The sequence below is a fragment of the Lissotriton helveticus genome, chromosome 7 (genome assembly GCF_964261635.1).
Source record: "Lissotriton helveticus chromosome 7, aLisHel1.1, whole genome shotgun sequence".
NCBI classification, from domain to species: Eukaryota; Metazoa; Chordata; class Amphibia; order Caudata; family Salamandridae; genus Lissotriton; species Lissotriton helveticus.
The window spans coordinates 1,180,704,392-1,180,718,147 of NC_136068.1; the positions used below are offsets into that span (position 1 = coordinate 1,180,704,392).

At 43.6% G+C, this 13,756-nt stretch overlaps 1 protein-coding gene across 1 annotated transcript in view; it reads right to left on the reverse strand.

Moving 5' to 3' along the window:
- Nucleotides 1-274: 274 nt before the first annotated feature.
- The window catches only part of PSMD12 (proteasome 26S subunit, non-ATPase 12), a 218,828-nt gene continuing 205,346 nt past the window's right edge, over nucleotides 275-13,756 (reverse strand). The window contains exons 10-11 of the mRNA XM_078654325.1: nucleotides 9,576-9,653; nucleotides 275-1,015 (exon numbers count right to left, since the gene is read on the reverse strand). Of these exons, the coding sequence (XP_078510451.1) occupies nucleotides 806-1,015; nucleotides 9,576-9,653 (288 nt within the window). The 3' untranslated portion in view covers nucleotides 275-805. The remainder of the gene's footprint in view (nucleotides 1,016-9,575; nucleotides 9,654-13,756) is intronic.

Consider the following 13,756-nt stretch of genomic DNA (forward strand, 5'->3'; position numbering starts at 1 on the left):
TGCGCGAAATGCAGAACACCCCACCCAGGATATAAAAATTAATTTTAAATTTGCGGTGACTTTTATAATAATAATAAAAAAAGATGCATTTTTACAAGAGTGACGATTTCGCAATTCTTTTTGCAATTCGGAATATCTTTGGGGGGTCTGACTTTCGGCATGTTATCCAGTACATTAGGAGTAGAAATATCCTCAAAACGAACCTGCACTAACTACAGATTCTTTCTAAGGTGACACAAGCTGGGTCATTTTTAATCATTAGAAAACCAGGAAATTAAGATGAATCACTGACATATTTTTTTATTAGGTAGCTCTCAGATTAGAGCATTACCATCATTTAAAAAAATGACAACCAACATGTACAAGGAGTTGCTGTCAAATGTCTACTTCTGCCACGTAATACAAGAACCATTGGTTCTGTTCGCTGATGCATAAGATTTTGTGAAACACCTCCTAAATATTACATATAACACTTTCCCAGCCTGAAGGGGAAAGGACTAGCAGGAAAATAAACATGGGATGAGGACAATAATAGAATAACATTTCAGGTATGTCAAAGTATTAATTCTGGACATATAAGCAAAATTAGTTATATTTCTGTTGCAGTGATCTCCTCAATAGAGCAAAACAAATTTAACAATGACGTGAGTATAAACAAACAGTTTAACCACGTTCAATATAGTTTCAATACACATTTTCTAGTATTTTTATTTTTTAAGTATGAAAAAGCAATATACACTGAAAAATGCAGTCTTTTCAACAACCGCAATTTTAAATGCCTTTATAAAAGCATTACAGTCCCCCCTCATTGCAGATTATGTATCATTTCCTCCTTGGCAATGAGATGTGTAGTTTTGGTGACTAATGCCATCAATGAATTTAGTTTTTGAGACCAGTCATTTAGAATGTCATTTGGGTCCTTAGGCCTCTGAAAGTTGATAATTCCTGCCATCCGGTCTACTTTTGCATAGATGGTTTTACTCACTACCAAGTTTGACAGGAACTCTTCGGATTCCTGGAAAGGAAAATAAAAAGAGAGAAGACAAAGTTACATACTTGAAAGCCTAGTTCTGCATTGTAGGAGTCTTCATTGAGTACGTAAACACTAGAATATTCCCGCCTACCTGTGAAGGCCCAGACAAAAAGGACATACACTAATAAAAGCCTGAGACTAAATCATTTCTCTCCAACCAGTCGAGCGAGAGCTGGCAGTAACTCGGACACCTTTGAAGGAGCTCCCAGCCTTTTTTTTCAGGCGGAGTTTTATACAGCGCACACTAGACCCGGAAGTATCTGAGCACTTTACATGAGCACTAGTTACGTTACAGACAGACACATTCATTTTTGTTAGGCACGGGGAGATTAAGTGATTTGCCCAGAATCAAAGAATGTCGACTTCATCAGCCCGCACGCCCTCCCCTCCGCTGATTACATCCTCCTCGGGGACCTCAACTTCCACCTGGAGAACAACAACGACCGCAACACCACCACCCTGCTGGACAACCTCGCCAACCTCGGCCTCAAGCAGCTGGTGAGCACCCCCACCCACCGCGCCGGACACACACTCGACCCAGTCTTCTCCTCTAGCAAGGACATCGCCTTCAGCCACACCACCGGACTCCACTGGACGGACCACAGCTGCGTCCACTTCAGCTTCAGAAAGAACACGATCCACCACCACCACCAGCAGCAGGTCGCACGCAGAAGCTGGAACAAGATTACTGCCGACCAGCTCGCCGCATCCCTGAGCCGGGACCCCCCCGCCAGCTCAGCGAACCCCAGCCATGCCGCCAACAACCTCACGAAGTGGATCAGCAACTGCGCAGACGACCTCGCCCCACTGAGGACCCCGCCCAGCAGACCCGGAAGCAAGAAAGCACCATGGTTCACCGACGAACTCCAGAGCTCCAAGAAGAACTGCCGAGCCCTCGAGAGAGCCTGGCGCAGATACCCAATACAAGACAACATGACCACCCTCAAGCTCGCCACTCGAAAACACCACCAACTGATCCACGCCACCAAGAAAACCGCATTCAAGGAACGACTGGACAACAACGCCCACAACAGCAAGGAACTCTTCACATCGTCAAGGAGCTCTCCAACCCCAGCGCCGTAAACAACGACATCACCCCATCGCAAGACCTCTGCAACTCCCTCGCCTCCTACTTCCACAACAAGATCGCAGACATACACAACAGCTTCAGCACACACCCGACGCACCCCACGACCGCACCTGCACCGCCCACAGCCACCCTCCGAGCCTGGACCCAGATCACCACCGAAGAAACCCTACGCACATTGAACTCCATCCACTCCGGATCTCCAACCGACCCCTGCCCTCACCACGTCTTCAACAAGGCCGATGCTGTCATCGCGCCCCACCTGCGGGACATCATCAACACCTCCTTCGACACCGCCACCTTCCCGGAGAGTTGGAAGCACGCCAAACTCAGCGCTCTACTGAAGAAACCTTCCGCGGACCCCCCCGAACTCAAAAACTACCGACCCATCTCGCTCCTCCCGTTTCCGGCCAAAGTCATCGAGAAGACCGTCAACAAGCAGCTGGCCGCCTTCCTCGAGACGAACGGATCCCTCGACCTCTCGCAGTCTGGCTTCCGGGCCAACCACAGCACCGAGACCGCCCTCATTGCAGCCACCGACGACATCCGAGCCCTGCTCGACAACTGAGAAACAGCGGCCCTCATCCTCCTGGACCTCTCCGCGGCATTCGACACTGTCTGCCACCGCACCCTAGTGCAGCGACTCAGCAACGTCGGAATCCAAGAGAAGGCACTAGAATGGATCATCTCCTTCCTCGCCGGAAGGACACGGAGTACGCCTCCCCCCGTTCAGATCAGAAGCCACCGAAGTCATCTGCGAAGTCCCTCAAGGCTCCTCGCTCAGCCCCACACTCTTCAATGTCTACATGAGCCCCCTTGCGGCCATCGCACGCCAACACAACCTCAACATCATCTCCTACGCCGACAACACCCAGCTGATCCTCTCCCTCACCAACGACCCAGCCACCGCCAGAGCCAACCTACACGAAAGGGATGAAAGACGTAGCCGAGTGGATGATGAACAGCCGCCTGAAACTGAACTCTGACAAGACGGTAGTCCTCATCCTGGGCTCCTCACCCTCCGCTTGGGACGACTCCTGGTGGCCCCCCGCCCTGGGCAGCGCACCCAAACCAACAGACCACGCACGCAACCTGGGCTTCATCTTGGACTCCTCCCTCTCCATGACCAGACAAGTCAACGCCGTCTCCTCGTCGTGCTTCAACATCCTGCGCATGCTACGTAAGATCTTACGGTGGATCCCCACCGAGACCAGGAAGACGGTCCCCAGGCTCTCGTCACCAGCCGATTGGACTACGGCAACTCCCTCTACGCCGGAACCACCGCCAAACTCCAGAAGAGACTCCAGCGGATCCAGAACGCCTCAGCAAGACTCATCCTGGACATCCCCCCACAAAGCCACATCTCCGGACACCTGAGAGACCTGCACTGGCTCCCGGTAAACAAGAGAATCACGTTCCGACTCCTCACCCACGCACACAAAGCCCTACACAACCAAGGCCCAAGATACCTCAACAACCGCCTCAATTTCTACACTCCCACACGCCAGCTTCGATCGACCAACCACGCCCTCGCCGCCGTCCCCCGCATCCGAAGAGCCACCACAGGAGGAAGGTCCTTCTCCTACCTGGCCGCCAAGACGTGGAACTCCCTCCCGACCCACCTCCGCCTGACCCAAGACCACCTCGCCTTCAGGAAGCAGCTCAAGACCTGGCTGTTCGAGCAGTAGCGGACCCCCCCTCCCCAAGCGCCTTGAGACCCTCCGGGTGAGTAGCGCGCTATATAAATGCTGTGATTGATTGATTGTGATTGAATGTCGAGACTCAAACCTGGTTCCCTGGCCCTGAGGTCGACCACCCTAGCAGTTAGGCCACATTCTCACCACAAGAATGTATTTTTAAATAAACACTGGGTCATATTTTCCTTTTAAAGTTAAGTGAAGGCGGTGTTTATTTTACATTATCATCAGGCTGCAGATAGTAGGGCTTGATAATGAGCAGTGCCCAGTTTGATGTATGACCCAGGTTGGGGCACTGAGGAGAACTGTTGCACTGAGGTATTTAACTCTTTAAAAAAAATACTTGTCAACTGAATATAGGTGTGTGAGAAAAATTATGTTTCCGAATGCTTTTAAATGTGTAAAAATGAAAAATTACTTTACTGATTAAGTCAACTCTTCATTTTAATCTTCTCCCATTTCAAAGTGTTGCAATTACAAACAGCAGGACTCTTGCTTCCAATGGCCAGAGGGGACTATGCCATATTTATAACTGAAAAATACAATCACTTTTTTAATGGGAGAAATTTAAAGCAAAGAAACATTTCTATGAAAATAACGTTTTTCTCCACCTTCAATTGAGCAAACATCTTAATGTTTTATGAAGAATAGTTCTTCACTTTAGATTCCTTCCATTTAAACAAATGGCTGTATTTTTCTGTTACAAATATGGCAGTGTTTACAGGCCACTGGGAGCAAGATACCTGCTGTCTGTAAACATTACACTTCGAAATGAGGGAACATGTATATGATGAGTTTTATGGAATCTATATAAACAAAATTAACTCTTCAGTTTAATTTTCACCCATTTCAAAGTGTCACCTTTACACACAGTAGGCAACTTGCTCTCAGAGGCTGGTAGACACGGTTCCATATTTATAACTGAAAAATACAACCATTATTTTAAGTTGGTAAATTTAGGTGCAGAAAAATGTTACATGTTTAACCTTTTTGCAGAACATTTTTCTGTACTTTAAATTTCTCCCACTTAAAAAAATTGCATGTTTGTGTTATACATGTAATGGTGCCACATATGGCAAAAAGGTAGGTCCTGTGACACAAGTACATACAACGCAGGTTCTCAGTCACTGATAAACATATATCCCATTCATACGCACACATTTGTTCATACGTCCACAAAGACCACACTCACAATGACACATGGCAGCCCTGACATCGTGCCCCTAGTCAAAATATTTTGTTCAAGCTACAGTTGAAGAGTTTTACGGAGCATCTACTCGCAAGACCTGACGGAGCTCTGTGATAACATCTTTGCTCCTCTATGAACATGTCTGATGTCCATGACCTGACTGCCCATTATAATCACGCAATGCTTAATGTACTTGACTCAGTGGCACCACTTCAGCTTAAAAGAGTGCCTGCTAAACTCTCCAAACCATGGTTAAATTTTAATTCCGAAAAAAGAAATTTAAGACTTACAGAAAGGAAGTGGCGATCTTATCCCTCCTTTCAACATCTTCATCACCTGAGATCCTTGCGAGTCATATACAATAAATGCATTAGATGCTCGAAGGCCACCTACTTTAGAACTCCACTAGATCAAGCAAAAAAAGTCCAAAAAGTTGGTCGAACTCATCAAGTCCCAATCAAATAATCATTATATCCTCTCGGCCCCGGGTCAAGGGACACTGCCGAACTGTTAAGAATTTGCGGTTTTCTTCAGGGATAAGACTACGAAGATCAAGTCTGAACTATGCTCAGCCAGTGATCACCTCTCGAGTAGTCTGCTGGTCACCCTATGCTCCTCAGAGTCGAATATCACTAAACCTATAAAGCCCTTCGGCCCAAAAAACAAGGCCTCTCGGAGTCTGTTCCAAACCATGGATGAACCCACTATTCGCAAAATGTTGTTGACCTTGAAACCTTTCCATCATTACAACAACCCTCTGACATCAAACCAGTTCCTGGAAGTGAGATCCGCCTTACTAACACTCTGGACGACGATCGCCAATGCTTCTCTTATGCAAGGTGCTATTCGGGATTGCCTTACATCAGGTCAGGTTACCCCGATCCTAAAGAAACCAAATGCAGATTCCATGGATCTTCTTAACTTTTTCATAATCACTAACATCCCCACCGTGGCAAAACTTTTGGAGAAATGTGTGCTCGCCCAACTTTGTCATCACATCGACCATTTCCAACTCCTGGACCAATGCCAATCTGGTTTCCGCCCAGGTCATAGCACAGAGTCAGCGCTAACGCACATCGTGGCTTAGAATGCTGGATCACAAGGAGTCGTGCATACTGATCCTTCTAGACCTATCGTCAGCATTTGCCACTGTCAAACACGATCACCTAATTGACCTCCTGTGAACACAGGGTGGGGCTGTCTGGGTCGGTATTAAGCTGGTTCTCTTTGTTTCTTCAGAACAGATCCCAAAGTTTCAAGGTGGACCAATCCCTCTCCCAAAGTGCACCAGTCACCTTGGGGGTTCCACAAGGTTCAGCATTGTCCCCCATGCTCTTTAACCTGTTCATGGAGCCTCTGACCAATTCTAAAATCATCCAGCATTCGCTATCACATATATGCGGACGATACTCAACTATACCTGAAGATCACCTCCCCTGAAGACATTCAGACTAAACTCAGTCCTGCTGGAAACTCAAAGCTGGCTGACACGCAATTACCTGAAGCTTAATGTTCTAAAAACGGAATTCCTACTGATCTCACTCCACAACCAATCCCTAGTCATGGAACAATGGTTAAATCAGCGAACTGCTCTTAAATGCAGACCGCACCTCGTGGACTCGCCATCATCTCTGGGTATCATTCTAGACAAAAGCCTGAACATGCAGAAGCACATCAGTTCCCTCACCAAAAGAGCCAACTTCCAACCCAGCTTACTTAGGAAACTCAAACCCTTCCTCCCTGCTCATGACCTTAAGATTGCAGTACAAGCTTAAAGTGATCTCAAACCTGAACTATGGTAGTGCAACACTTTGCAGCCTGCCTAGAGTGAGGAAGGCTCCTCTTAGGGCTACCCTCAATTCCGCTGCTAGGCTCTTAATTTGAATTTAAAATTAGAATTTAAAATTATTTATAAGAGCGCACATACACCAGCGGCTTCTTGGCGCTACCACTAACAGACTACTGAGAGAAGAAAGAAACAGGGGGCCGGGAGGGGTTATTCAAAGGATTTCTTAAATAGATGGGCCTTGAGTTGTTTCCGAAAGTGTGGGTAGACAGTGAGGGATCGAATTCCCAAAGGGAGAGAGTTCCACAGGGACGGGGCCAGGGTGGCGAATTTAGAGCCTCCCCACTTCTTCCTCCGGAACCGTGGAACCGTAAGAAGGGCCTGGGAGGACAATAAAATACCACCACATCTCTTCAAACTTGCGGGAACTGAATTGGCTTCCAAATGAAGCTCGGATACAGTTAAAAGTTGTATGCATGGCTCACAAAGCCATCCACTTCAAGACCCCGTTGTACCTAGCGCAGAAACTGGAACACTATTGTGGTTCTAGAGCCTCCAGAAGCGCCAGCACCCTTTTGCTTAAACCTCAAAAATTCAGAGAAAAAAAAGAAGACCTATAACCGAGCCTTCTCAGGGATGGCTCTGAGGATCTGGAACTCCTCCCCCCCCCCCCCTCCTGAAGTCAGGGTGAACCCTTCTACTGTCTTAAAAAAAAAAAAAGAGGTCAAAGGGCTCCTGATGAAGAAATGTCTGCCTTAGCCTGGCACCTTCATTGGATTCTGGGTCCATACCTGTTGACTCTGGCCCAGCCACCTGGTTACCGATTAGGTTGGTCAATTCTAGACTGTGATTTTCCTGTTGGTGTGTTTACTTTTCCCTCATGAGATTGTTGGACAATTTTACACTTTGATTTTGTTGCTTTGTTTATTCTGTTTTGTATGCTTATACCCTTGTGATGTATAATCTGTAAAGGGCTCTGATACTCTCAGAGGTCATGTTCGCGCTCTATAAAACTTTCAAAATAAATAAATAAATAAATAATTATAGTATCTGGCTAAATGGCATTAGGCTGAAAGTCACTGAAGTTGTGAGCAGGGGTGTCTAGTGAAAAGCATTGTGAGCTACTGAAGTCCAAGCAACTCACACATTTTAACCAATCAGCGATTGCTCTCACTACAGAAAAGGTTAGAGACCCCTCACATGAAGTAACGATGACTGGCAATTGTTCGCAGGGATTTTTTGAGCAGTATGCTTCACACCCTCCACAGACGTTTGTTGATGTGCACATCACTGGGCTTTAAATCTTACTAGTCTCACTTTTCAAAACAAAAAGGAGCTGTTTGTAGACAATAAGCACAATTTTACAAACATTTGGGACCTATCAGAAACTATCACTAAATGGATTTACCCATCAGACACCACAAGCAAGCCCTTATCCCAATAACAGTTTTCCCAACTAAAATGCTTATTTCATGTCAAGGAATACAACAACACCCTTTCACCTAAATTTCCATGTGTTCGTTCTGCTTCACATCAAACCACCTCTTGTACACTGATTCAGTACACTATAAGTATCAATACAAGCCAATGCTGCGGAGGACTTTTCTCTTAAAGAGACATCCAATCCTGAAGTAAGTACTTGGATAGCTTACCTACATACATCAACTAACATAACTTCATTTAGCCATTTACCAAACCAATACTATTGGACATGTAGACAACATGAAGAATAATTGTCAGTTGCAAAAAAGGAGTATAAATAGTTATGGTTTATTAACAACTAATAAAAATAATGATTTCTAATCACAAAACAAAGGGCTAAAAGCTTGCAGTTCCTAATTGTTTGTCCCTGGAGTTAATGACCCAAATACTACGTTTTGCACCGCTTCTCTTAATCATGTGTGCCAGCAATAATCCCTCTCTCGCTTCGCATTTTTCCCCAACTGCTTTAAGAGTGAAAAATATGCTGATGATCAAAATCAAGAAAACATACGGCAAAATAATCATAAAACAAAATAATAATATATGTTGAAATGAGACTGCACAGTCAGCAGATCAGTAGAGGTTGCCTTTACACGAATCAGTCACATTAGCCCTTACCAATTTGGGGTATTCAGTCATTTTTTGCATCTGGGATAGTATATCCTAGTTCTGAAGATGGGGAGCTTTGTATCTACTTATTTTGTTGAAACTACACTGCTTGGTGTCACTGGTTGTTACCCATATACACCAGTCAAATAATAACTCTTCCACTACTCCCATTATTGCTGAACACCGATCCACATAACTAATTGCAATGCCTTTTGGTATTATTGCCATAGTTTTGAGTTTAAAATGCACCAATTCTACTCCTAATAATTTCTCCACTATCATCCCCATCAAGCAGCAGCATGTTACCACATTTAATATCTTCTGGGCTCAGCTTCTGAAATGTTACAAAATTAGATGATCATTGGGTCCCGATGTATTTCAGGATCTCAACAATGTTGCCACGGTGAAATTTCCACATGAACCAACAGTATCCAGAGGCAGCAGAAGAATATTAATATTTTAAGACCTTTCAAAGACTGAAATTAAGTTCAAATTTATTTCCTCACTGGCATGGCTAAAAATACTTAAACAAAAAATAATGCCTATTCGAAGGTGACATCTCGTATGCAATATAGTATTTCTAGCATTCTCAAACATCACTGGGCTCCCCAAGACCTACATTAATTAAAAGGGCCACGTGCTTACCTCCTTCCCACTCTTCATAATAAAGGAGTACATAAATTGACACTTACATCAACAGAGAGATCCAGCATTTGTGCCAACCTCTTCATTGTAATTCGTGTGTAATACTTTGCCATTATCCTAATATTCTGAAATAAACAAACAAAAAGATGCTCAGGCAAACTGTTAATATCATGCAACAATAAATCTTAAGTTCTTTTTGCTCTGGGCCAAAAAAGAAAGAAAAAAAGAATATGCATCACACTGGCAGGTTGAGGAAGTATTATGTTATTTACCCTGATATGAATCTGTTCGCAACGTGTACTGCTGTAGATATACCTGCTCTGTGTACTCCTGCCACCTAGTGTCGGCTTCGAGGTTTGCAACTTGTTTTTGCTTGAAGTAGTAATTTGTGTCACAGGGTAGGTAGGTACTACAGGTCTCATAACCTTAGTTAGCACGGTTCTTGCGTTATATTATTAGATCGATTTCCGCACAGTGAGTAGGTATGGCACGGCTTTCCAAACTTTTCATGTTGGGGGCACACTTTCTAGACATGCATCACTTCGCGACACGGTAAATAAGTGTAGCGAGCGAGCCCGAACCGCTTAAGGGGGGATTCGGGGAGGGGAGGGCTTACATCCCCCCCCCCCTAACGCCCCCCCCTCCCCGAGAAATTGTTGAAAATAAATGGGCAAATGGTGCATTTTCAAGCACATTTCAGAAAACAGGAAGGTTAATAAAGCAATTATGAATCTGTTCTAACAGACAGTGACTGGCAAAACTGGGTGTTAATCAGATTTTTCACGTATTTTCTTTTGCCTCTTGTTTTGGTATCTTTTGTCTCCTGATTTATTTCTTGCTTTATTTATTTCATTTCCAGTGTGAGAGAGTTTTTAATTGGAGTTTGAAAATGCCCCCAAATGTACGAGCTTTGGGAGTTCCCAAATTTAAAAGGCTAACCATGGCTTGAGTTTTAGGCTGGAAATGCATGTTTATGGTACCTTTGTGATTTGATCCTCCCACCCCCACTAATCAATAAATCTGTCAAATGCATCTTCTTTCAAGTTTTTTCCAGTAGTAACTGGAATGGGAGTTAATTGTTGGCTTTATACAGGCGGATTAGGACACGAGGACAATGGTAGGACTGTACCTCATTGCTCAACACTGCAGCAACATACTTGCATATTTCCACTGGCCCTAACCTTTGTACTTTTTTTTTTATTAACAATCTATTCATGAAAGTTTAACACAACCTCAAAAGTATTATATGCACCTTGAGGACAGCATCATAAACAATAGCTCCCATAACGCAAAGCTGTATTTTTTTCAATGCTACACTTTTAACTTAAAATTTTAAACCTTGTTCTCTTAATTTTACATAACACAGTAAGATAGTGTACTTTTTTGGTACAGTATATTACAATCCTTGAAGATTTGCAAACTCCCTGGACCCCAAAATAATTATCATTATGTTCAAAGTGATCTAGTGTTGAAAATAAGATTTTCAATCCTGAGAGATTCAGAGGTTTCTGCGAACTTCAGTGATGGAACCCAGAGCACATGAGGATTCAAGGTGAACTGAACACTGAAATTAGTGTTTTTTTATGTGGCACAGAGCTAAACACTCATCACTAACAAAAAGTGTTGGATATTGATCTGGATATTGTGAATTCAAATCTTGCAAAGACAGATTAAACTTGTCATCCTTCCATAGATCGGTTAATTAAGTATCTTAAATTGGGTAATCTCGTTTTTACACTGCTAAGAAACTGAAGTGTGATGTGCAGCGCTATATCAAACATTTGTTATTGTTACTGATGATGCAATTCCTTTCTTCGTACTCTCAGAAAACGATCAGTGGTGAGGTGATCCTAAAACACACTCTCCAACATGCAAACTGTCCAGTCATCTTATTTTAGCCCTAGGTACATAACTATAGGTCATCCATACAAAAACAATAATGAAAATGTGGACAGGTTACACACAAATATGAATTTTCATAAATAATGGCTAGACAATGTTCCTTTTTTAGTCAGATATCTCATTTAAGGAAGGTAAAACTGTCTATATTTTGGATTTTTTTTATCAAGTGTAGGCATTATATAAAAGTAAAAGTAGCAATTGTGAGTAATGCTAATTGCAACCTCCTATTGCCCTGTTGTGTAATTTAGCGATTAATATACAAGAAAGTAAACAAAGTACAAGCTTGGTATACTATTTTAAAAGAGTCAATTTCCTGCTTTGACTACAGGACACAGTCTCTTGAAAACAGCGGCCTAAGTCACTCTATTGATGAACAATAGGGAACACTGAAAAACCTGTAATTGTGTGTATTCCCTGATTTTCCTCACGGACAGGCATCATGCAGGGAAAGAGTACTCAATCAATTGGGCGACTCAATTAACTGAATTCCTGCAGCGGCAGAATGCAAAGCCGAAGCATTCTCTCAAGATAAAATACTTCTATCTATGGCACAGAATCACCTCAAGCACGCTGACTTTTAAGTAATTGTTACTATTTATAAAGTAGCTAAACTGTACTAGTCAGTTGGTAAATTAGTGACAAGAAACTATTAATGTGTTGACAAGATTTTAAATCAAGTAGTGGCTACTTGATTTAAAATTTTGTCAACACACCTTGAGGAAACGAAGAAAACAAAGAGTCCGGTTTTTCTGCTCCTGCTGCTTTCCTCGGGGGAAAGGGTCTCTCATACTTGTTGGAATGTCACTCATCATAACCCTGAAATTATGAAAACGTCACACCTGGCAATCTGAATTCTTGGCAGCTATGCATCATCTAGTGACACACCCACACATGGCAGGCGACACAGTACTGTGTCCCAACACAGAGTTTGGAAAGCTCTGAGGTATGGAGTGGTAAGTAGGACAGATTGGCGACCACACTTGTAGAGTATATAGGTAGTACATTGTTAAAATTGAGGATATCTGCAGCAATCACTTGTTTCTGGGGAGGTAGCTGGGTGCATGTGAATGTGCAGCACTACAAGCTATGAACAGGTGCTTACAGGGTAGCTAACATTTCATTTGCAGCAGTTTTCTGTGGTTGTAGATACACATGCTCTGCAGAAACTGTAAAGCAGTGCTCCCATAAGCGGTGGTCAGCCATTGGATGGTGCAGAAGTCTGAACCAAAGTCCTTAAGATTGTTTGGCTAGCTTGTTGGCGTGCTAGAATTTTCTCCTAGTAATCCTTAGTAAAAGTGTGTGAAGTTACCCAGGTAGCAGCTTTCCAAGTGTCAGCTACAGGAATATTTCCCAGGAAAGTCTTTGTGACCTTCTTATGCACTGAATGTGGCCTGCGAGGGGCAGGTATGGGTCTTTTCACTTTAAGATAGCAGATCTGAATGCATTTTACAATCCAACTAGCTATACCTGCCTTTAATACAAGATGACAATTACAAAGTTTAGCAAAAGCAAAGAGCTGTTGAGATTTGCGAAAGCATCTGGTTCGGTCAATGAAGTACATTATGGAACGTTTAACGTCAAGTGCCCTTTTTGGCTACAGAGCCTGGTTTGGGGAATTGTAATAGGAGGAGACTGACTGTAGGGGGCAAGAATGTAACGGTTCAAAAGGAGGTCTCATAAGCCTGGTAAGGGCAATATTAATGTTTCAGACTGGGGCCTCTAGAACCCTCGGTTAGATTACCCTTTCAAGGTTCTCCATGAAAGCCTTCATTACAGGGATTCTGAAAAGAAAAGGTTTGTCTGTTCTGCAAATGTGCAGCAATGATAGCTATGTGCAGGTGTATAGATGTGTAGAATAGTCCTGATGTTTTTGTAAATGAAGGAGCTAGCATGTGTCGTGACCCACAGGTTTAAGGGGGTCTAGGTGTTTTGAGATGCAATAGCAGTCGCACATTTTCTCTTGCTGGAAATGTTGGCCTGCATACTGGGCTTGTAGGCTTACTTTAGGATGTCCATGCATTTCAGAGGTAAATGGAGGAAACCAAAGACTAGAACGTCAGTAGCTAGATAGGTAGGTTGAGCTGCCTGGTGTATAGGTGTCGGACTGTGCCTTGGTTCTGTGAGAAGACCTTGCTGTTGAGGCGTTTCTAGTGGGGAACGATAAGACATCTCTAGCAGTGTTGAAACTATGCTGTCTACGTAAACAAATGATGGACGGAATGCTGAATAAATCATAAATTCACCCCAGTCAAGGGATCTGTGTTAAATCCATCGTTATTTTGCTCACTATGCCACCTCAGTTTAGACCCAGCCATATGCAACTCAG